The sequence below is a fragment of the Haliotis cracherodii genome, unplaced genomic scaffold, assembly GCF_022045235.1.
Source record: "Haliotis cracherodii isolate W230 unplaced genomic scaffold, xgHalCrac1.p SCAF_8, whole genome shotgun sequence".
NCBI lineage: Eukaryota > Metazoa > Mollusca > Gastropoda > Lepetellida > Haliotidae > Haliotis > Haliotis cracherodii.
In genome coordinates, this window is record NW_027266341.1 from 21,577,425 (window position 1) to 21,604,108 (window position 26,684).

At 41.8% G+C, this 26,684-nt stretch overlaps 1 protein-coding gene across 1 annotated transcript; it reads left to right on the forward strand.

Annotated features, from left to right (window-relative positions):
- The first annotated feature begins 3,099 nt into the window (after positions 1-3,099).
- On the forward strand, positions 3,100-26,683 carry LOC139450676 (leucine-rich repeat-containing protein 74A-like). Its single transcript, XM_071232473.1, has 13 exons — positions 3,100-3,168; positions 9,097-9,343; positions 13,906-14,102; positions 14,981-15,088; positions 16,237-16,330; positions 19,331-19,380; positions 19,825-19,906; positions 20,748-20,833; positions 21,904-22,098; positions 22,805-22,900; positions 23,606-23,866; positions 24,409-24,494; positions 26,316-26,683. The coding sequence occupies exons 1-13, from the start codon at positions 3,100-3,102 to the stop codon at positions 26,575-26,577; spliced, it is 1,833 nt and encodes a 610-aa protein (XP_071088574.1). The 3' UTR covers positions 26,578-26,683.
- The last annotated feature ends 1 nt before the right edge of the window (position 26,684 follows it).

The following is a 26,684-nucleotide window of genomic DNA, read 5'->3' on the forward strand; positions in this document are numbered from 1 at the left end:
CTCTCCGGCGAACAGAAAATGTCAGTCGTCTGATGACGTCTCGATGAATACGTCGCCATTATTCTTGGGAGGGCCTGGATCAGTTCTTGTCGGTTGACGGAAGGATGTGGTCGCTGTCGAGGTCATTCCAGGGGTGTTTTATGGGGGATATGACTGAGTAGCGTGCAGGCCACAGCGACATGTTGACGTTGTTGGTTGCAAGGAAGTTCTGTTCGATTCGGGTTCTTTTGGGGCTGATTGTTATGCTGATAAAAGACACCACGTGGTAGTTGTTGTAGAAATGGTAGGACAATCGGACGAGGAATGTCATCCACGTAACTCTGTCAAATTTCCGTTAACGATGACCAGTGGTGTTCTCTCCTGTCCACAAATCCCTCATTTGCTGGTTTTCCTGCAGCTCTGAACAGACAGAAACCCGCTTTCATCACTAAAGACGACCCTCTGCCAGTCACGTCGCCGCCAACAAAGTACAGGCCCATTTCAATCTCTGACGACGATATGGAGCCGTCAATAACTGTCCTCTGTAACGTCTGTTAGCCCTTATTCCTTGAACCCTGAATCGCTTAGCCACTTTCTGTCGACTAACCTTATGCCCGAAGGCATTCGTCGCTGATGACGCCACTGTCATGAATCGATTCCGAGAATCAAAGTACACGGTCTTCATTGCGCATAGTTACCCTTGGTCTGCCTGTTCTTGGCCTGTCTGATGTCTGCCCGGACTGTCTGTAACTTTGCATGAAGTTAGTTACCGCAGCTCGAGATCAACCATAAGTTCTAGCAATGTGGGCATGGGTGGCTCCAATCTGTTTCATACACAGGGCCCGCTCGCGTTTTTCGGGTGTCAGTCGTGGCATTTCTGTGGCGGTTTTTATCAGTGTGAGTGTCTGACACACCTTCCTTATCATATATTTGCCTTTATTGTACGTGTAGGTATGGCTCTACAAAAAAGTGTATCACTTTCTGCATCGAGCACCGTTGTGTTTATTGATTTAGTTTGAACTTGTATTTTTTATTTTTTAGCATTTTCATTTTTTCAGGTTTTTTTGGGTCGTCAGTTTAAGGATACATACATTAAGATGGAGAAGAAAGGGAAAGGAAACATCACATGGTGTATATCTGGTAGTCTACATTTATGATACTGTCTTGGGGGCACGGGTGGCCCAGTCGTCTAAGGGGCCGCGATTCGCTGTGCAGAGTTGCGTCCCTTGGGCTCGCCAGAAACCTATGATTGTGGGTTCGAATCCAGGTTCGCCCCGATTATGTTTCTTGGTTTGTCAGAACCGTACCCGTGCTCGTTGGTTTCACCGAAATGGTAAATGTCTGAGACCTGCATCACTTCGGGCTTTCCTCCCACATTAAGCTGACACGCCACGATATAACTGGAATACTGTTAAAAGCGGCGTTAAACCCAACTCACTCACTATGATACTGTCTTAAGTGAGTGAGATAGGTTTAAGGCCGGTTTGAACACTATGTGTCGGCGTGTCAGCTTGATGTGATGCAGGTCTCAGACGTTAACCACTTCGGTGAAACACACGGGCACGGGTATGGTGCTGACGAACCTAAAAACATAATCGGCATTCATAGATTTCTGACGGTGCGAATGGCGGCTCCTTATCCCCGATTCCGAAGTACGTCATGCTTTTCATGGCGGCCGTTTGGGATGGAGAGCGGAAAGTCGATCCCCTGCCGCGTAATACCTAGTTCGGCCAGGGTGGAAACTGGACCTTTATAGCCAGTTTACACCCCGTCACGTCTCGTCTATTACAGTTGCATGGTCTATTTCGGAATGACATATAAACAATTTGAAAAAGTATGTTCAAATCAAGTCATTAACTCTGCTGACCAAGGTGTTGTGTTTATCGTGAATTTTAAGATAGTTTTTATTAGAAATATTGACTGACCTGATACATGCGTTGTAACCTCAACAATACAACATGAAGCAAATATTAGTATTAGTATTTTTTACCCGAGTGGCAGTTCTTAGTCTTAATTGATGCCATAAGATCAAAACCCACAACACAAAAACAAAAGGGTGTTTATAAAGCTATAACACACACACACACACACACACACACACACACACACACACACACACACACACAGTCTCTCTCTCTCTCTCTCTCTCTCTCTCTCTCACACACACACACACACACACACACACACATTGAAACTGTCACGGTAATCTCGGTAATTCAAAAAGTCATCATTTCATCTAATCTTTTCAGCGAAATTATTAAACACAACCAATGCCCCTTAACGAGTTCAATGGCCTAAATTTAACGATTAGCAAATACAATACCGACCGATTACCTTATTACAATAGCTTACAGAACAGCGTGCATTAAACCGTTGTTCCTTATGTGGCCCTAATGTTTAACTAAAGGATTTCTATAATTGCATAACATGTAGGATTAACCCACAGTGAGAAGTAGCGTACATAATTACCAATACCCACCGGGGCTCCTTGTTTAAGACATCGAGCCCTGATTAAGGATGAACCAAATCTGTAGCATATGAAAAAATAACCCCCCACCTCTCCCGTCGTCATGGTGTATGTCACACCCTACGTGGTATAAGGCCATTATACAATGGGATGGATCCCAATCAGATCATGCCTATGGTTTAATTAAGGACACAGCTACAGCTCATATCAATCAAGTTGTACAGACAATAGTACATGCTCGAGTGTCGGTGTGCGTGCAAGATGGCTCTAAGTTCATGACGGGCAGGGTATTAACATGAAGGCTAGTTATAGACTATAGGTAAACTCAATGGACCTTGACTTGATAGGGCCTCAAGAATTAGGTTATCCTGGGGCTTGGCAGAGGGAACTGTTAGTATTGTGTTGACTGTGCGCAGGGTGGACTGTTTTTGGTCGAAAAGCTGATTCATCGTCTACATCACCTGTGGTGAGCTAATCAGCATCGCCGCGAATGATTCGAGGGGAAGTTTTGGAAATGGAATTCGGTGCCATACGTCATGGATTCAGATGACGTCTTGTTTTTACAATAGGTTACAGTGTAGCCGGTCAGTGTGAAGGCTGACCAGTGGTCAGTTTTGGCTGGTTTAAGTTTATTTGCGGCAAACAGAACAAATATGACGTCGGGAACAGAGAGCTCCCGATCCTATGGGTCCATGAACCCTGATATCACGCCCCGGTCTAAGGTAAGGAGTATGCATAGAATATACAATTATATAAACAAGGGAGTTCTTCAGGTGTATACGCATTAAACATACAAAAAAAGTCCATACATATATCTGGACTGACAGCATGAGCATCAGGGATACAATGGCATACATCAACCACGTTAGCGTACGACAAGCATGGGTTGAAAAAGACCACTTCTACATATATATATATATATATATATATATATATATATATATATATACACACACACACACATATATATATATATATATATATATATATATATATATATATATATATATATATATATATATATACATATATATATATGCATGTGTGCATACAAATCGACAGGATGTATCTATTTCAGATATTTACATATAAGTCAGGGGGCATGGCATATTTTTAATGACAACTCTATTATTTCTTAACGATCAAAAAGAGCTTACTTACCCCCAGAAAAGATACTTCCTTTGTCGATTGTCGATGCAGAGAGATGGTTAAGGTCCCTCTACACATCCTTAATTTCTTTTACAAAAAAATTGAAATTCCTATTTTCGGTAGTATTTTAATTAATGGGAAAATCTGACACTTGCCACAATCCAAACCACTCCCTCTAAACTCTGTTCAACAAAGACAATGATGTATTCTCAGCCATCTTCAACTACCGGTTTAGTGACGTAGAAATGCCAGCGCCAGAAACACGATACATGTAATCTCCATGTCAAACAAACATATCGATGGTTCAGCCATATCAAGTTATATAATTAACTTGCATGTTGCAATGTAGCTTCTACTCTGATCGTATGAATATTTCACAACCCCGAAGATTTAACCGATAAGATAAAAAAATATACCTCATTAAGCATGCCCACGATATTGTTCTTATGTTTTTGGTTATATTTAAATACGAGCAACATAGTTGTCATGACAACATATAGACAACTCTTACAAAGAAATCGACAACTCAGCTAAGGAATACGACAGGAGACTACTAATGACGGAACACGAAATTGACAATTAGTAAACAGGAACTGACATGGGACCAGCGGGTAGGTGTACATGTCATTGTCAGCAGAGAATGCTCTCATTAGCGACCGTATCTGTCTCTGAAGCCTTTATGTTCATTTCTTCACAATCTGCTAGATGAACAGTTAGGCTTAGTGTTTACGGGATTGTTGAAATTCTTTTGTCAAGGGGTTCGTGTCAAAGGCGACATAATGATGTCGCGCAGGGCTGATTGACGTGTCTTGTGGGGGAGGGTGGCGTGATGCCAATAGATTTACGTTGCATGTGACATGGCAGATATACCTATGGCTGTGACTCTTATAATTTACCAGGCAAAGATCGATTCAGTTTGTTTTTATACTGTAAGTCAGTGAGGATCTGTGATTTTGCGTTCTTTTTGCAATATTCCCGCAGTATAACGGCGACGGACAAACATTACACCCAATCAGTTATAGTCAGTTAACTCACTTCGGGAAGATGATCGAACCCGGGTCTGCATGACGAGCGAAAGCTTTACCCACTAGACTACCCCCCCCCCCCCGCCCCCCACCCCCACCCCCACCCCCGTACAATGCTTTTTGTTCGTTTATGTTTTTCGTCTGGTCATAATGAACGAATAAACAGTCAAATCATGACCGATGTGCCATGCACACATCAAGTAGGAGTAATATTTATATGTGTAGAGAATTCATAATTTGGTACATACATTTAAGTAGATAGGTACGTTTAATTATACAACCAGCATACTTTAATTATACAACTAGCGTAATATCGAGCTTGTAAAAAATCTGCATTCAAATATTGTTATTTTTTGTTTAATCGTCTGTATCATATTTCTGCAATAACCACGACAAGTGTACAAGTACACTATTATAATATTATTGATAACAAATACATACAATGTGATTTAAGGCGACTGGACAGACATATTGGTATTTATTCACTTCACTGTATGTAATATGTGGCACGTGGTCATGTGTATCGCGCAGCGGTTAAAAAATCAGGTGACGATAAGAAACGTTAGGTGCGGAGAGTTGGTGGATGGTTAATATAACCAGAGACCATATCTAATATATGACCTCTGATATAACTCTAGGTTTCATGTTTTCTGTCAGATGAATAACCTTTTGGCAATATGTATTAGTGGTTTTATTAAAACTATTGTCAGGAAGTTAACATGTACGTCACATGATCATAAACCATTAATTAAATATCTCAAGGCTAATATCCGAATATAATCACGTTTCGCCAACGCTGACTATCAGCTCGGTGCTGTATAGCCTCTAAGTTAACGTATGTAACGAGCCGCGTTACAGGGCAGTTCGTTACATTCGTTAAAGGCTTATACAGTAATATACCCACAGTCTCCACCCTGTACACATCCAGGCTGAGAGCAGCTGTTTCAGGGGTACCCACTTAATCGTGTTAAAGCTTCCAGAAACTTGGTTCCTTTGTGTCGGATTTCGTCGTAAGAAGATTTGCCAATCAACCGAGAAATTCCCCCCTTTGAGGGGCCGGTCACACAACAGACTGACCTCCGATTTCTGACATGTCTGTAAATTGCACGAGCAAGAACTGGTTGTGAAAGAATCTGTCAAAACATACACGGGGGAGATAAATAATTTTGTGCATGACTAAACCCTGATTGAGTATCGATTGATTTATGCATATTTGTCTCAATGGGAATTCTTCTTTATTAATAAACAATGACACCGAGAGAGTTGTACGAATCTATGAAAGAAATTTTAGGGATATTCGTAAAATTATCAAATCAACATGTCATTTGATGTATTGGTTGTTCACAGTAATGTAGCTCAGTGTTTCGTGTTTGCTTTCAATCAATTATAATAGTGTGTCATATATCCTATTTTTTTACTGTCAGTAACATAACTTCTTTCAGTCATGTTTTATGTTTCGTAACATATAAAAATCGTATAGAAATCCGAAATTCGTATTTTCTTTCCACGAACGATTTTACACAACGTTAACATTTCTAACGCTGTATGTATGGGCACTACATCGAGTTTTGGATTGAAGGGCATCTCAACTGATCTCCATTTCCAAACAGAGCAACAATGTGGCAGGAACAATGGCTATAGGTTAACATATTAATTCGCTTATTCCATTTCCGTTTTTGTCTTTTTTTGTATGCGAAATATGTACATATATTCTATTTTGACGATGTAACGGACACAAATTGAAACTATAATGTTAAACTCATTTATAACCTGTCACAGTCGCATATTAAACCCAACTGTATTAATTATAAAGCGTAAATGAATTGAACACATTTGAACACCTCGTCCGTTTAAAGGTTATTGTATCCGATCTGTCTTTTCGTATTTTTGTGAAGACATGTGTGCGATTGGAGTTCTGTTCTAATCTGCTTAAAATATCATTTTTTTTACCATTTTGTACTTAAATGATCGCTATTATAATATGGGCTTAATGAAAACTAACGGAACACACCGCTGCAAGTTATCTGACAATAGGCTACACATTGCAACACTGTATCCCTATATTCACGACGAATGGTATTTTGCATAGTCCTGAAGACTTCACGGGTCGTCCCGTGAAGATCTGGGTAGAGAATAAGTCTTCAGTATCCCATGCTTGCCGTAACAGGACGCAATGCTTGTCGTAAGAGGCGACTATACTAAGGGGATCAGGCGGTCAGACTCGCTGACTTGGTTGATGCATGTCATCGTATCCAAATTGCGTAGATCGATGCTCATGAGGTCGATCACTGGATTGTCTGGTCCAGACTCGATTATTTATAGACGTCATTTAGCTGGAATATTGCTTAGTGTGGCGGTAAACAACAAACAAACTAACAAACGTCACGGGTCATTGTTAACGCGCGGTCATATATGAACACACAATCTAAGATACTATAATCGGCGATTTGCCGAATTGACACGCAGACTTATGAGTGAGTGGACTTGGTTTAACGCCACTGTGGACAATACTTCAGTTATATGGGCGTGTCAGTTTAGCATAGGACGAAAGCCCGAAGTGACGTTTTTCACATTGGTGAAACCCACGAGCACGGGTATGGTCCCGACAAACTTAGAAATATTGTCAGTTCGAACCTGGGTTCGAACCCAATATCACAGGCTTCTGGCACGTATAAGGGAGGCAACTCTGCATACCTGTGCCCCATATATAGACTTATACTGCTTTTTAACGTGTGGCTGACTCGATAAAGAATATAACATATACATATATGGTACCTATTCAATGAGAAATATGTCATACTTAATACCCTATTTAAGCATTTATATCGTCGTCGTGTGATGTCAAATTGCTGATTAGATTAATACTCCTGACTTACATGTATCCTATGTCAGTATAAATCTTTTTATCGCATATATATCAGGTCTGGTATTTCCATACTTAATCGCTTCACACCTCGCCGGCAAACAAACGATTGTAACGTTTATGGAAGTCACGTGACAGTAGGGTATATCCCCTGTCTCGGTATGTCAATCATGTTGTGTATCTCTTTATCACGTGTTAATTTCATGACGTCATTACCACACAGGATCTCTCGAGCATTGACATCTGATCCGAGGGTCAACAAACATTAACAAATACGTATTCTTTAACTGTCTCCAAACGAAACATCTGGGGATGTTTATCAACGATCTACCCCCTACAGCAAGTGCGTTTAGGTTTGTATTTACTGTGTTTTGCATGTAAGTTAGTGATATCAGCCCCCACAATCTGCAAGACCTTACCAAATCAATGACTGGCTGTTCAACCATGAGATGATATTTATTGATAAGTTATCAGAATAATCAGAAATAGCAGAAACTAAAGATCAGTTCAACTACATACATGCAGGAGACAGGTTTGTGCGGTTTTTTAAAAATTATTAGTTTAGATTTCCGTATTGTGATTTTTATTCATGAATGCAAAATAACTTTGCATGAAAGCATTGTTCATTTATGTTTAACGGGGGCAAGGTTGGCCCAGTCGTCTAAGGCGCCGCGATTCGCTGTGCAGATTGGCGTCCCTTGGGCATGCCAGAAACCTACGATTGTGGGTTCGAATCCCGGTTCGCCCCGATTATGTTTCTAGGTTTGTTAGCACCATACCCGTGCCCGTGGGTTTCACCGAATTGGTAAACGTCCGATACCTGCATCACTTCGGGCTTTCCTCCCACACTGAGCTGACACGCCGTGATATAACTGGAAAACTGTTAAAAGCGGCGCTAAACCCAACTCACTCACTCACTTATGTTTAACGCGCAAAGATACCTTCCGTTCACATATTGACTGACGGCCCTTGGTTAGTTTTATCTTCTAGACATCTGTCTTCATTTGCCATATCAGTTGAAGCTGTAGTGTGAACATAACATATAGATCACTGTTTTGGTTATAAAACATGTCATTTCAAGATGTTTCACTTGTGAGTGAGTTGGGTTTAACGCCGCTTTGAACAGTATTCCAGTTATATCACGACGTGTCAGCCTAATGTGGGAGGAAAGACAAAAGTGATGCAGGTCTTAGGCGTTAGTTACTCTGGTGAAACCCACGAGCACGGGTATGGTGCTGACAAACCTAGAGACATAGATTCAACTCCACTGTCACAGCTTCGTGCTGACAAACCTACAAAACATAATCGGGGCGAACCGGGATTCGAACCCACGATCATAGGTTTCTGGCGTGGCCAAGGGACGCAACTCTGCACAGTGACTTGCGGCCCCTAAGGCGATTGTCCCTTCCACTTGTAGTGAATGAGTTTAACACGACAAACTTCAAGTCATAATCCGGAAAGCACCTCTCTGCACAGTCAAATGTGGGCCCTGTCAACGAATGCACCCATTTATATATCTTTAGATGACAAAAACTTAAATCAGTACTGTTAAAGGATATGTACAAAATATTACACTATATTCCTCATGTCTACCAACGCCATTTATCTTCCAGTTCGATATATGGAACCTGATAAAAAGGCCCATGACAGCGAACTCCTACCAACTGACGGCGCGGTACCGCGTCAAGAGCGCCCCGGTGCGACGCGCAAAGAGCGGTGTTGTGACGCGGCGTCGGCGGCGGCCGGAGTCCCGTGCTGAGAGTGAGGGATGCGAATCTATCCAGAGCATCACGACTGCCACGGACTGCACCTTCTTTGATTTGGACAAGGATTTGCCGGACGACTTCTTTGATCAAGATGGTAGGTTAATTTGCAAAACCGCGGTTGCAACTTTTTCTATAGATATTACATGTTATTTAAGAGTTGATTTTCACTTTGTGTGACTTCATTTGATTATGAACCTTCACAGAGTGAGGGCCAGACTGTATGAAGGTCAGAGCGTTCGACGTTGAAAACGTATAGACCTCAAATTGTGTCGTTCAGACACTTATGAACGTCAATTTTGAGGTCATGTGACCGACCTCTCGTCCAATGGAAAAGCCGTATATCGTGTTAACTTCATATTAAAAAAAGGTTTTTGTTTTATAACTTTCTATGCTCATAATATATTTTGTATGTTTAAAACTTAGTCAATGGTCATAACATGGTCTATGATTATAACGGTTACGATAATATTTTTCAAGGTTTTTACATGTCATGTGTCACGCTGATACTCAAATATTGTTAAGAGCGTAAAAACCAACCCACTCACCCACTCTCACCCAACGTTTGAGTGAGTGAGTGAGTTGGGTTTAACGCCGCTTTTAACAATATTCCAGTTATATCGCGGCTTGTCAGCTTAATGTCGGAGGAAAGCCCGATATGATGCAGGTCTCAGACGTTTACCACTTCGGTGAAACCCACGAGCACGTTTATGGTGCTGACAAACCGAGAAACATAATCGGGGCGAACCGGGATTCGAACCCACAATTATAGGTTTCTGGCGTGTCCAAGGGACGCAACTCTGCGCCTCTCCCCTCCCCCCCCCCCCCCCCCCCCCCCCCCCCCCCCCAACATTTGAAGATGAAGACCATACAAAAAATAGACAATCTTCAGTAATTAAAATGTTGTTTCGTCAATTTAAAACTTGATTCTGCGTCTAGAGTGCCGGAGTTCGCTGTACAGAGTTGCGTCACTTGGGCCTGCCAGAAACCTACGATCGTGGGTTCGAATCCCGGTTCGCCTCGATTATGTTTCTAGATTTGTTAGCACCATGCTCATGGTTGACTAAAGTGGAAAACGTTCGGGCTTTCCTCCCACATCAAGCTGACACGATATAAATGAAATGATGTTCAAATGGGAGTTAAACCCAAATCACTCACTCTCTATTTTCTCGTGCTATTGGAAGAAATACTCGTGAACCTGAAATCCCTCCATCACGCGCGTGATCCTGAAAATCCTCCATCACGCGCAACTGCTTTTAGCCTAAGGTGGCAGGGGCAAATCACAATGCGTAAATGCACAAATTAAGATAAGTCGGTGAAGTGAAAGCAATAGTAAGAAAGTTAACCACTGTGTGGTTTATTGATGTGTTGGCTTTTAACACGCCGGTCGGAGACTTTGCACTAAGTCGTATAGTGTTAAAATACACTTGTCGTGAGGGCAATGGTATCTGAATGGCATGACTCATACTGGTTAAAGACAAAAATATTTTAAATTGCGTATTCAAACATAAGTACAATTCCAGAGTCGAAGCTGGTCTAGAGGAAATCGTAGGTCATCAAGGTCTTCAAAATGTCAGAAGATGTTACAAAGGAACTGGTGTATTCTAAGTACAATTCCAGAGTCGAAGCTGGTCTAGAGGAAATCGTTGGTCATCAAGGCTTCAAAATGTCAGAAGATGTTACAAAGGAACTGGTGTATTCTTCCACTGGTAATGTGAATGTGTATTCATATATGTTATGGTATAGAACTGTTTTGTTTGTTTGTTGTTTACCGCTGCATTCAACAGTGTTCAAGCTATATGACCGCGGTCTGTAAATAATCGATTCTGGATCAGGCAATCCAGTGCATCGAGCATCGATCTACCCATTAACCAAGACAGCGAGCCCCATCCGATCCCGTTAGTCGCCTCTTACGACAAGCATAGGTTGCTGAAGACCAATTCTAACCCGGATCTTCACGGGTCGTATAGAACTATATATCACCATAACTAGTATGGGTATGGTTGTATTCATGTTATACCACGGTGGTTGGTTTCTATAGGTCAGAATTACGATGCGTCACACTGAGACAAGTATATCCTATGTAAGAATTTGGTTGAAAACAATTATGGAGGTTCTGGGGACAAAGAGATCGAGAGTTGGAAGTCACTGGTTCAACAGGCGTCACAGCAGGATCCCCCTTGTCTAGGTATTGGGATATAGGATTACTGGTCCAGTCTGGAGGTCAGTTGGAGGTCGGACAGAGAAAGGCAGAAGTCTTGTTCGCGAGGGATGAAAATACACCCATTTAGCAAAACAGTCGTTCGTAAGTTAAGTTGTCATTTACAGTCGATTATAAGAAGCTGTTTCTGGTAAGATGCAAGCGTGTTGAATTACGTGTATTGGGGAATAGGGTTGACGTGTGTAATTTACATTTTGTGAACAACTTTCGGTTTGTAGTCTGGGTCTTTGTAGTTTGGATGAAATGAATATTTGATCAGTGCGTTTTCATAACTGTTTGATCAGTTGGAAGAACTACTCTGGATTCAGTTAAAAGATTGCTTTTATCCCGTTGATACTTAGGTACTTTCTTTCATGTTTACGAAAGTATTACATGGGTGGTGTTGGTTATATACTGAGGACACGATCAGTGTACATTTAAGCCTGTAATTGTTGTGCTGGAGTTGAAATGTCAAATTCTTGTATTCAGTCGTATTTCATAATTATTTCACAATGGCCTGTAAGTTCCTGTGGGCATCGACGCACGTCATCAGTGTAAGATGTCACACAACCATTCAGAAAAAAACCTGTAACCGACCAACTTCCGGTTTTTGTCAGCTCTTACTCACAATTAGCCTCGTATGTCTGTCTCATCAGTCACATATTCCAGCCCGGACTGAGAGCTTCCCCACAGCAAATCCGTCATACAAATACGATCATGATTCATCAGGAGTCTCCACGAAATATTGTTTGGTTGTTTAATTGTTGTTTAACGCCACCCTCAGCAATATTTCAGATATTTCGGCGGTCTGTAAATAATCGAGTCTGGACCAGACAGTCCAGTGAGTGACATCATGAGCATCGATCTACGCAATTGGGATACGAATACATGCTTCAACCAAGTCAGCGACCCTGACCACCCGATCTCGTTAGTCGCCTCTTACGGCAACCATGGGTTGCTGAAGACCTTTTCTCTACCCGGATCTTCATAAGTAGGGGTGGTGGAGTAGTCTAATTGTTAAAGCGTCCGGGTTCGATTCCCAAATGGGTACATATGGGTGTTCTCTGCTGTACGACTTCTTGAATATTGTTAACACCGGCGTAAAATCCAACTCACTCACCAATTACACCACTAGCTTACGTTTGGCTTATGTACTGAGGGTCGAATGATTACATTGTGTGACATGTCAGATCGTATGTCATCTGTCAGATTGTATGTCATCGTGCTCTGACTAGACCATTGCTCATCAGCTGGTGTGACTCGACTTTTACAGGTCCGCGTGTTATGGATGGAATATTGACGTCTGTTGTGTAAAACCATCTTCCCGAGGCAAGTAAGTTAACTGACTATAAAAGTCCAGTTTCCACCCTTGCCGAACTAGGCTAGTCTTATGGAGTTAGATATTGGCTGGACTAACGAGTCTATGCATAGTCCAATCAAATTGCGCACCGAAATCGAAATCCGGTTCCTAAAGTGTCATGCAGATTTTGGTCGACTCTTGGATTTGCAAAGCATGTGCACCGCTAACTCGTTGTCAACAGATATTGTCTAAATCTTTTCATGTTTTTTATCAAGGTGCTCACGTGATTTGATGCACTTCGCGATGTAAGACTCGTTTTATCACAATATAGATCTTGATTATCAATCAGATCGTCTTGACTGGGCGCCACCGTTTTGTTTAAAGCAAATGCAAGTGATACGAGAGGTTGTATCTGACTGGTCAATAGGAGAGGCACAGAAAGGACATGACTCATAATAGCCACTGGTGGCGCTACGATCGAACCCAGGAATTCCAGCCTAGTTCGGCAAGGGTGGAAACTGGACTTTTAAAGTCAGTTAACACACTTGCCTCGGGAAGATGTGTAAAACTTCCTTCGGTAGCTTCACACGGCTATCTTTACAAACCATATGTTTACAAATATGTGTTTTGTGTGTGAACATTGCGAAAATATTTTGTAAAGTATGATTTGTTTGTTTGTTTCTTTCTTGGTTTGTTATTTAACGCCACACTTACAAATATTGCAGCTATATGACGGCGGCCTGTAAATAATCGAGTCTAAAGCAGACAATCCTGTATTGACATCATGAGTATCGATCCATGCAATTGGGATACGATGACATGCATCAACCAAGTCAGCGAGCCTGACCACCCGATCCCGTTAGTCGCCTCTTGCGACAAGCATAGTCGCCTTTTACGACAAGCATTGGTTGCTGAAGACCTATTCTATCCCTGATATTCACGGGTCTTTCGAACTCGATTTTTGTTCAGTAAATGATTGTCAAAGGTATGTTGGTCATTAACAATCAGATATTGCGTAGATTTCACATGAGAGAAGAGAAGAGTAACGACACCGCGTATTTATCTTGTGAAAACACAAGCTGGTAAACCTTTTGGAGTTTGTCAGCCTGTTAGCAAACTTGTTTGAAGCCACCTATTCATATCCTTACCACGCCTTCAGATGACGAGGCCGACTCGCCACGCCGACCCCAGAGTATCGAAGGAACGCACAGTCAGAAAATGTACCTGCGCACGTGCAAAGCGATGAGGATCACCCCAACCAACTACGTGTTCCGCCACCTAGCGGAGGAGAAGATGGACCTCAAGCACCACCTGCTGGGACCGGAAGGAGCAAAGGCATGCGCGATATCACTCGTTGTAAGTGACCTTGACTCCAACGTTGTAGCCAGGTAGAATTATAATAGATAACATATCTTACGACGAATTGTCCTCCAACAGAATATCATTGTACTGTTTGGGTTCATGGCCACATATACGAAATAAATCTGTCTGTCTGTATGGCATATCTTACTCGGTACATTTTTTAAAAATCGACTGGAGCGTACCAAGATATGCTCTGTTAGATGAACATGTGTTTGTGGAAAACAATCTGTAAATGATTCTGAATATATAGCTGGCCCAAAGAAGATATCGGGTAGCCCAGTGGTAACAACGTTGGCGAATATCACACTGAGGACCTGGTTCGATTCCCAACAATAACAGAATATGTGAATCCCATGTTTTGGGTCCTATGCCTGATATGGCTTAACTATTGATCAAGGCGGCGTAAAAACTCATTTACTCACTATTGGATGTGGCAGCCGTAGAGAGGGGCACTCGGTGGTGTAAATGCCACTATTTCAGTAATTTTTTGTGTGTTTTTTAATCGTTTCCATTTTCTTTGTTCGTTCGCTTGTACACATGTCAAGTATTGTTCAATGGCGTTTATACCCAAATACAAGTGGGTTGATTGGTCTGTTGTTTTACGCCGCACTCAGCAATATTCCAGCTATATGACGGCGGTCTGTAAATAATCGAGTCTGAACCAGGCAATCCAGTGATTGATATCAGGAGCATCGCTCCACGCAATTGGGATCGATGACATGCTTCAACCAAGTAAGCGAGCCTGACCTCCCGATCCCGTTAGTCAGATCTTACGACAAGCATAGTCGCCTTTTACGGCAACCAACCACAAGTAACACAACTGAATCAGCAGAGCTGTTTATTTTGACGCATGTCATGTTTGTGTTCTGAAGGAGAATTCAACCGTCCTGAACCTTGACCTCGAAGACAACGCAGTCGGAGTGAAGGGGGCGGGCTATATCGCCGAGATGCTGACAGAGAACAGCTTCATCACAGAACTGGTCAGTAGCCGCCACATCGATGTTTGTGTTCAGTCGGCAATAAGTCCGCTTTCTGACATGATTTGTGAGTGAGTGAGTTAATGCTTTACGTCACATCGGCAATATTTCAGCCATATCGTGACGAGGACATGATTTGTGAAATAACTGAGTTAACATTATTTCCTCAAGGAGCAATGTCCATTCAGACTTTGACAAATTCAGGAATATTTTTCCGGAAATTGTAGTTATCATGCGATTTGGGGGTTCGAAAATGTAGAGTCTTTAAGGGGTCGTTTTTATGTGTGTTTTAAAGTACAAATACATCATAAAAATAGATGTACGACTCCAGATGTTTCCATGCATCTTGTTCTCAACCTCTCTTTGTCTTTCGAGAACCTTGATACAAACTGTAACTGTAATTTGGTAGCTAGACGCGATGTTTGCAGCCTCATTCTCAACTCACCACCAACTTAGTTCATTCAGGTAATCTCCAGAAGAGATTCCGACTAACAATGAATACGTTTTGGCATCATTGACAATGGGCTATTCTCATAGCATTCAAGATGTTTCATTCCTTTTCTTTTTAAATATGAAATAACAAAAAGAACGCATGTTCAACGTATATATCCTTCAATTTTAATGAAGAATATACCCATTTGGCGTGCCTCATAAATAATAGATACAACATCATGAGCAATCATTTCTCAAGGGAACGCCTTACGCCAATGAGTACACTTTTTTGCGATGTGTTCATTATTGGAAAGGGGTCAGGATTGGCCAGCGCACAATTCACTACACAGAGTTGCTTCTGTAACTGTGCCAGGATCCGCTGGTCGAGGGTTCGAATCCAAGATTCTTCCCGATTATGATCCACTGTTTTTCGTTCATATACCACTTCTTTTCACCATATTGGTGAACGTCTATAATATATTCCAGTTTGGACGCTGTGATTTAACTAGGCGTTGGGATAGCGTTGTGATTAAAACGTTCGCTCGTCACACCGGGTTCGATTCCCCACATAGGTTCAGTGTGTAAAACCCATTTCTTATGCCCCCCCCCCCCCCCGTGATATTCCTGGCTGGGATATTGCAAAAACGGCGTCAAACCATACTCACTCACTAACTGAAATTCAGTTGCGTTAAACCTACCTCACTCACTCCTACTTGTAGAGTCTGGCCCACAACGACCTGAGGACGGAAGGCGTAAAGGCCATTGTGAAGGTCATACACGATCTGGACAACGTCACCAAACTGGACCTGTCAGGTATGGATTACCACTCGCCCATATCAGTCGCCCGTATCTTACCATGGCCCCGCCAGTCGCAGGTCAGGAGACATTTAGTTCGTACAACAATACAACCTTCACTGGGTTCCTGCCTCCCTACATTAGTAGACAGGAGGTGGCCGATTTCTCGTAGGCTGTGGTTAGACCACACTAAACATGGCTTTCATTGGTCCTCGGTACCGAACGTGGCAAACAGCGGACTACTGAATTTAGTGTTCGAAGTAAAATTGCTCTTGCCATTTCTAGGTTTGTTGACGGTCGGGTAGCCTAGTGGTTAAAGCTTTCGCTCGTCACGCCAAAGACCCAGGTTCGATTCCCTACATGGGTACAATGTGTGAAGCCTATATCTGGTGTCCCCCGCCGTGATATTGCTGGAATTTTGCTAAAAGCGGCGTAAAACCATACTCACTCTCTAGGTTTGTTGGCACCACATGCGTGCTAGTGGCTTTCACCAAAGTGGTAAACATCTTGACTTCGGACTTTGGCTTCCTACCCGCGATATACACCGTGATATAACTGGAGTACTGTTAAAAGCGGCGTTCACCCAAGTCACACACTCACTCACTCACTACAGTCGTAATTAAGGACGCTACGCATGCGCACATAATTGGTTTTGATACAGATTTGTACCATATATTTGGGCTGCCATCCGTTGACTAAAAGCGCTAGGTTTGCTGGGAGCGGAACCGGTTTTATAACAACATGGAAAGATTGAAGATACAAATGGCCACAGGATCTTATTTCACTACACCAGTGTGACGAGAATTAATCCGGATCCGGATCTGCGTCAGTCACTGTTGCCAACAATGACGCCCCTATCGGACAAATTAAGAAAAGTAGAGATCGAGTGACGGAGATTATTTGGAGTTAACCAGAAGAAACGAGAAGTCACGATATTTAGACATGGGTTGCTGTAAATACCATGTTTTCGCATTGTTAGTTCAACCGAGATCAATTAATGCTGTCTCTGAATGAGTGAGTGAGTTAGGTTTAACGCCGTTTTTAACAGTATTCCAGTTACATCGCGGCGTTGAAAAGTAGGAGGAAAGCCCGAAGTGATGCAGGTTTCAGACGTTTACCACTTCGGTGAAACCCACGAGCACGGGTATGGTGTTGACAAACCTAGAAACATAATTCGAACCCACAATCACAATCACGGCGCCTGAGATGACTGGGCCATGTCTCTCTGAACATAAATATTACCTTAACATTCAACGTCCATCTTTCTCATGACAATCTGGTTCATTGGTATTCTATTCGGATAATAGAGAGGGTGTGAATTCTATGAATAAAATATCCAAAGTGTATTTTTGTGTAGATTGTTTTGCATTGGCGTTCGCGTCCCCAGGTTAATTACAGGTAGATGAAACCTGTTGATGGCGATTACATGTGACAGACACACGCACAATCAAGGTATAGTTCATTACAGGTATAGGTTCCATTCACATCCATAATGTATAGTGCGTAGATCGGGCCGGATTTCCGGGACATTTGTTTAGATAAAATTAACTATTTCCATTGAAATGTGATAAGACGATAGAAAATAATTGGTATCGAAGTTTTTGGTGGTTTGGGGCTAAAATGTTTTTATGTTCATCAACTGTAACTAAAAGAATTAGAATTTTAAAGCATAGTGTCTTCACTCTAAGCATGCCAATCGACTTGTCTATCAATAATACATAGCCGTTGTAACCCGCATGTATCTGTATTGTTTCCTTAACACATGGAACTGATTTAAACGTGTTACCTTTGATGTTCATTAACGTAACGCGGACATAAATCTGTAAGATATACCTGTTAACTGTCAGACCATGCTACCTCATAAATTAGAAGACAAAATAGAACATTTACCTATCGGTCATTTATAACTCACATGTTTATCTTATTTCAAACAACATGGTATGGTTGAAAGCTCCTTTATTTCCTGTGCAGAGTTACGTCCCCTGACAGAGCATCGACTCTAAGCTGTGCCTGTTTCCAATATGAATTAATATCAATATGCACGTGTATAAGAACCATCCGAGATACAGTTGTTCCTTTTTCCTGGTGTGTTGCGAATGTATGAGAACCTCTGAAAACAAAGTTATGAAAGTGCTCTTCAAACAAGGTGTATGTTATGTATAGGCGTCACGTTCCACAAGCCATAGCCCCGCTCAACCGAAGATTTTATAGCTCTTGTTTCTAGTTTTACTTTCATTAAACAAGAAACCAAATATCCCCATAAAACAGAAATATCCCGATTCATAAACGGATTAAATATTAGGCATGAGGTAATAAATAATTTAATTTTAAATCCTCACAATATATATGTGTTGTCATGGCTGAAGACTACAATCCTTAGTCTTCGTGACGGAGTTCGTGGGTTCGAATCTCGATTGTTTTAAAGCAAATAAATTGTCAACTAAAGGTTAAAACAAGTTTCCGTCATCGCTTATTGCAAGTGGTATCTAACTAACATTTGAATTATTAAGTCCGGGTTAAGGTGATTGTCCCATGGTTTAATGATGAAAATGGAAAAGTAAATATCAATCATTAGTTTTCATTCATGTGTGTATTTCGATAATTATATAGCAGAGGGGTATCGATGTTAATTGTGGTGTTGTACTTGTCATCGATATATTGATTATTGGAATATGGTAGTGCGACCAATAGTCACACACTCAAGTCAGTACCATACCCACACTTCAGGCTTTTGTTCTACATCAATCTGTAAATAATCGAGTCTGTACCAGACAATCCAGTGATTGACATCATGAGCATCAAGCCATGCAATTGGGATACGATGACCTGCATCTACCAAGTCAGCGAGCCTGACCGCCCGTTCCCGGTAGTCGCCTCTTACGACAAGCATAGTCCCCTTTTGCGGCAAGCATGGGTTGCTGAAGACCTATTCCACCACGGATCTTCACACAACCTACTCAAATATTCATATCAAATTCCAAAGACTTTGTGTAATTGTGTTCTGTTGTTTGTTACCAGGAAACAACCTACAAGAATATGACGGGGCGTTGTTCTCCAATCTCATTGAGGTACGGTTTAACGACAAAGTGAAACACCTCTAATCCGGACGGCCTGGTTTCAGTAAAATTTCCGGTTTAGTAAAGGTCCGGATTAATGAATTATTGATGAAGGAGTAAGGAGGAGGAGTGTTCATGTAAACTGCCGATAAAATGAAAATATACGCACGTTCTATACAAATGAAACAAACATGAAATGGTTATTCGATGGTGATTTAATGATTAGATACAGGTATCAAAATTGTGTTTTCAGCCTAGTAACATTTTGATAACGTTTGTTATTTTTTGCTAAAATCCAATTTTCTTGCGCATACCTATTTTTCCTGTAGTTAATGCAAGTATGAGTGATGACTTCTACTCGTCTACTCGTAGACAAATGACTATACACCAACGATGGTGCTTCTGGCTAAGATCATTAATATGTTTCATACTAATATTTAGCTGTTTCTGTTACAGGATTCACAGAACCTGAAAGAATTAAAATTGAGTCACAACTGCTTCTGTGAGGTCGGCGGTAACGCCATTGGCGATGCCCTGGGTGTGTATAATCACCAAACATTGGAGTGAGTCTGTGAGTGAGTGAGTGAATTTGGCTTAACGCCGCGTTGAACAATGTTTCATTTTTATCATGGCGAGTCAGCATAATGTGGGAGGAAAGCTCACTTTCGTGAAACCTACGAGCACAGGTATGGTTCTGACAAACCAAAAAACATAATCGGGGCGAGCCGGAATTCGAACCCACATTCAAAGGCTTCTTGCACGTGTGCCCCGATAAAGTGGAAAAGAAATAGCAAATAAGTAAAAACGTAATCAGGTATTAGTAACAGTTTTCATAACTTGTTTTGGGGTTTTTTGGGTTGTTTTTTTAACCGACCGTTATCACTATCCACGTAAAACACGGGTAAAACAATGTTGCCTTCATCAAAACGAGTGGAAACAGCATTGTCCATATTAACGAGACTCGGTAGTATATAATCCGTTAACATTGATCAATGGAGGCTACTTCTCGCCAACAGCCTGTCCAACTTCACTTACTTGTTTTCGTAATATTCACACACACAAGCTTATGTATCAACCCAATATGTCGTGTGATACCTTCTAAGATCGTCAGGTAAAACCCTTCAACAAAGCTATTTTAGGGTTATGGCTGGCTTACGTAAGTCCCAACTCAGAGGTCAAAGATTGCTTTGTTAAACGACCCTGAGAATTTCCGCCTGGGCACCGTTTCACAAAGTGATTTTAGGGTTACGACTACTACGTAACTCGAAAGTACGTAACTCGCACATTCTCACCGAGAAGTCCAAGGTTGTATTGTGTAACGGAGCCCTGGGGAAAGTTTAAACTTTCTCGGTTTCTCAGTATCTAGAAATGTTTTGCAGGGTGGAATGACACGATCGAGTTCTTGGACTTGAGCTGGAATCATCTGAGACGGTCCGGAGCCACATCGATTGCTAAAGGCATCGGCGTGAGTAGATACCTGTTCTATGACTAATGATGTGAAATAATCAGAGTGTGGCATTGTTTGGTGCTTGAAATGAACTGTTAATAATTTAAGTTACGGTGTGCGTCTGTGTCCGTTAGGCCAGCAACGCCTGGTCCTTAGATCTGCGACCCGTGAAGATCCGGGATAGAATAGGTCTTCAGTAACCCATGCAATGTAAAAGGTCACTATGCTTGTCGTAAGAGGCGACTACCGGGATCGGGTGGTCAGGCTCGCTGACTTGGTTGATGCATGTCATCATGTCCAAATTGTGCGGATCGATGTTCATGATGTCAATCACTGGATTGTCTGGTCCAGACTCGATTATTTACAGAACGCCGACATATAGCTGGAATATTGCTGATTGCGGCGTTAAACAAACAAACAAACTTTAGATCTGCCTTACATTTATGTAGGCCAAAAATGTCATTGAGAGGACAATTTAGGATTTATGAATTTCATTTCTTAAACAAAACATCATTGGTATTTTAGACTTGTGTTTGTTATAATTTCGATTTGTGTTCTAAATGACGGATAGAAGAGACAACCAAGAAATTGGTAGTGATAACGATATTATCCTCAAGACTAGTTATACAGTACACCTAGACTAAATGTGAATGCTATCATCTGTAAGACCAACAAAAGCCGCGCTGAGAATGACCTAAAAACCGATGTTAATGATTAGATAATCGTTATAAAGGGAATTATGTTTTTGGCATTAAGTACCGTATTTACCAGAAAGAGATGTTTCGGCAGCAAACTAGGGTGGATATGTCAGATACTAAAAATACACTCAAGGACTGAGCTTGTTATTGTGATATAGTCTTACTGAACGTAGTTTTTTTATGCAACAGTAAACATAATTCTTAAATATTTCTGTGTTTATTTAAGAATTTCGATCAGTTCTAGGATTAATTATAAAATCCTTAATATCAAATAAGCTGCGTCGAAGATGGCATGCACTTATAATGTAAAAATCAACCCTTATAAGTTGCATATATCTTATTAGTTTTATGTGAAAAGTTGTTATGAATGTCTCCCAATGGTTCTTCTAGATCAACAGTGGTCTGAAGGTGCTGAACTTATCCTGGAACGGCTTCTATCTGGACGGGTGTAAGGAGCTCGCTAGCGCCATGGAAAAGAACACGACACTAGAGGACATCAACCTGTCATCCAACAGGATCAATAAACAGTGTCTTCAGGAACTCTGGAAGGGGCTCAAGAAGAACGAGACACTGCAGAAACTACGAGTGAGTATACCTCCACAAGTGTTGCGTGAGTGGGCATATATGATAGGTACGCAGGTGTTACATCATTTGACATACAAGATTCGCATCAGCAGGCCCCAAGAACGATTTGAGTAGGTCCACAGATGTCCATCAGTAGATCCACAAAAGATGCAGGAGTAGCTCCACAAAAGTCAATTAAAAACGTCATAGCAGACATGGGGAGTCCGGCTGTATAAAACCACGGTAGAACACATCTGTTTTCTGTAAATAATTTTATCTTACCTCCATGTCAGAATCTTGAGATGTGATTGGTTCACGCGATCTTAATAAAATACTACGTATCCCTCCTGGAATGGAAATAAATTTGTGAGTTGCAGAATAAATCCCTTATACCCCGCCACGAAGAAAAGAGGCTGCACGTGGATTTCTGAGCCGGGGAATAAGTGCCTCATACCAACCGCGAAACAAAATGCTCCACGTTATTCACAACTTCACATTTCTTTACATAACACATGTTTACCTCATGTCAATCGAACAGCTGTTTTCTATCAATTTTCAATTTGTCTTAATTCTTTTACAAGGGAAAATTGAAACATGTCGGCAAGATGAATTCGTAGTAGCAGTAGCAGTCGGGGTATATGTGGTTTAATGCATCCCACGTTAGGTTTTATACCACTCGCCTCCGGATACTACTACAGCTTATTGTATTTCAAATTGTATTTTCCAGTTGTCTGACAACCCCATCACATCCAGCGGCGCCTACTTCCTCCTCAATTCACTGAGAGAAACAAAGTCATCTGGTCTGAACTACGTGGACCTTGGGGTGAGCACACACAGGAGTACTTGATGGTGGTCATACAGCGTACCGGAAGTCACACTTAAACGTAATGATTGATGATTGGGTGGCAACAATGGCCACTGAGCGTGGCTAGTACGACCACGTGTGCCTCGATTTGTATCTAGAAAAAATAACACCTTTTCAAGCACATTGAAACATAACGTGACGGCCACATCTTGAAATGCAGAGTTGTCTCCCTTAGGCATGGCAGTATGCCCTGGTCATTGATTTGAAGTCCAGACTCGCGCCAATTAGATTATTCATTTTCCATCAGCAACATGGAAAGCATCGTGGTAAACATCTTTACATCATCATCGATTAGAGCCGTGATTAGACAGTGAAAGACTCTAAAAAATGAGGGAAGACTTAGTGCTGTCATGTGCCCGTTGTTTTGATAAAATCAGCCTAGCAGGGATGCACGGGGAGACAGGGATGAACATCTCACAACTTGTCATACGAACTAGCCACACGCACCCATGTTTTACAGGGGTGGGATGGGGTGGGTCGTGTGTGTGTGTGTGTGTGTGTGTGTGTGTGTGTGTGTGTGTGTGTGTGTGTGTGTGTGTGTGTGTGTGTGTGTGTGTGTGTGTGTGTGTGTGTGTGTGTGTGTGTGTATTTACGGCCTGCCTCACTTTCAGCTTTCATCCAATGCTAAACTAACTTTATTGTAAGTCAAACTCACTTTTCCAGACGCAATGTGTTGAGGGGCCGTTCGTGACGATGTTGCAAGACATGCAGGAGCAGCGAGCCCTGCAGATGAAGTATGGGGCTGTGTGGGACCAGACGATGGAGGCTGAGGACGACGAGATGGACCTGGTGGACGAAAACCCTGTCCTCATCCTGATGGAGTTCGGCAAGCTGCTGGGGCTGAGGCTGACAGACCTCTTCTGTATGATGGACAAAGACAACAGCAAGACGCTAACACGGAAGGAGATCAAGTGCGGGCTATTGGTGGGTCATAAACTCGTAGTGACACATTATAACCCTGGTTTCCGAGGATGATACGAGTTTTAGAGATCATTAAATCAATCATACTGTAGCTGTTACGAAATCCTCTTCAGGATATATTCAGGATATCTTTTTCTGTCTGCGCTTCTAAACACGCAATTCTTTTGAGCGTGTGTGTGTGTGAGGACACATGACATCTTTCGTATTTTTATACGAAAGATTTATATAATTTACCTATTTCAAATCAGTTTTTTACCAAAGTTCCAATTCTAAAGGCCCACTATACCAAACAGTAAGTAAATGAAGTAAAATTGAACACAAATTTAGTTGGCTAGCGCTTTCAACTCGAACCACGTACGAATCTCCTCAGGCCATAACTGGTTTCATCTGGCAGAGAAGGCGGAGAACACAGAGAGGGAGAAGCTGGGTCTGTAGGTACTTTGAGACAATATAATTATATGAGGCGGATTGTTTGGGAATTAAAATGTGAGCAATTATTACATATTGTGGCCTAAAGCAGTGGTTCCAACATCGCCCTCTTTCAGGAGTGCAACATACCGCTGTCAGAGAAGGCCATAGACCACTTGGTGGAGAAGTTGGATCAAGATGGCGACGGGGAGATTGACTATGGGTAAGACGTTTGACATCATTACTGACCAACATCAACTGTTGGTACGTTTGTCTTTTGTTATTTTAACTCATGCTTAGCAATAGTCCAGGTGAATAACAACGGTCTGTAAAGATCCTAACTTGGGTCGGATAAGACATCCCACAATTGGTTAACTTAGATTTAAGACAGCCGGGGATCCATTTGTGAAACAAAGCCCTTACCACCCTATCAATTGTAGCTGCCTCTTATGATAACCAAGGGAGTTCTTGGCCCAATTCCACAAAGCGAAATTAGAGCTAAAGCGGTCGTAACTCATAGACTTACGACGTCGTAGCGCTAAGATCACTTTGCGGAACGGGGTCCCTTGGACCTTCCGTATTTCCTTGATTAAACTCGTGTATATATTTTTCACTCTTAACCTCCCACGTGTATTCGCAAATATAAAAATTGTGAAAAATCCGTTGATGAAAACAACACCGCATTTAATCGAGGTCTGGCGTTTAATCGAGACCTCGGCGTATATTCGAAGTCCGGTGTTAAATCGAGGAAAGACGGTATTCTAATCCGGGTCTCCACTTGATGAAGACATCAATAAAAGTTAAAAGACTGAATGTTCCAATGTGTGAGAATTAAATCAATGTTAAAATCAATAAACAAAAGTTTCATGATAGCACAACGATTTAAACATCAATGCAATTAAATGCGAATTGAAGATTGGTAAAGAAATTTATCTGTTAAAGATATATTTTCGTGACCGCAAGTGTCAAAAATGATCTCAACAAAATAACTTCCTGTCGTTTAAGGAGGGATTTACGGTATTACCCAACGTTTAGTAGCTAGGTCCATACATAAAGTACTCATTTCTGATGGGATTCCGAAACAGAAAAGATGCCCAGCAACGCATATTAAACTAGGGAGCCGTGGTCCATTCCACAAAGCGATCGTAACTCCCATATTTTAACATATACTTAATTACGATTGTCGTAAGGCTGCGACCGCTTTGTGGAATGGGGCCCATGTCCCAAATTGCATAAAGCGATCTTAGCGCTACCAGTATCGTAAGTCTATGTCAGAGTGTTACGATGTTACGATCAACTTAGGACTAAGACAGCTTTGTGCAAATGGACCCTGGTGGATACAGTGACACTGTGGACCTGATTGATTGTGTCGTCGTTAGGTGAATGCGTGGATAGTTAACCGTGTTAGTACTGGTTCATTTCATTGATCCACATTTTATTACTTTACAGGCTGTCCTGAGATAACTGGAATATTGCTGACTAAATCTTAAACAATGTTCACGCACTCCTTCATAAATTACACATTTAAAGAAAATGGTCGTTTAATATCCGGTCCGGATATCCCCATGTTTTTTGTTTTTTGTTTCTTTGTTGTTTAACGCCGCACTCAGCAATATTCCAGCTATATGACGGCGGTCTGTAAATAATCGAGTCTCGGCCATACAATCCAGTGATTGACATCATGAGCATCGATCCGCGCAATTGGGATCGATGACATGGATCAACCAAATCAGCGAGCCTGACCACCCGATCCCGTTAGACACCTCTAACGATAAGCATAGTCGACTTTTACCGCAAGCATGGGTTGCTGAAGACCTATTCTACCCCGGATCTTCACGGGTCTGTCACCATGTACATGTGCCGTGACCAAAATTGTGACTTGGTGGTCGGACTTTAGATTTCGGTGACTCGTGCCGTACCCATGGGGTCGGTCGATGCTCATGATGTCAGTCTCCGGTTTGCCTTGTCCGCGGAACTGTCACATTGTTTGTCACTACAGTATGAAACTTCCTTCAGACACTATGTATCCATCTTGTTCTTGTAGGGAATTAACAGCCGGGCACCAGCAACACCGACGGAAGTTAACGAAGACAATCATGATGTCGCGAGAACGTAACGTTGATATGGAAGACACTGACGTGGGCCGTGTTCGGAAAAAGCTACAAAAGTTGATGGCGAAACAACTCGGCGGCGCCATCTTGAATGTTGGTTTCAGTGCAATCACAGATCTGTCGAGAAAAGGCGGGAAAGTTGTTGACACGAAGGACAAACATAAGAAGTCAGGGCCTTCCTCCAGACAGAAGTGATAATATGTTGATATTATGACATTAATGATATTATGCGTGTTCGTATGAAAAGATTGTGATATATTTACGCAAATTTAGTTTGTTTGTTTGTTGTTTAACGCCGCACT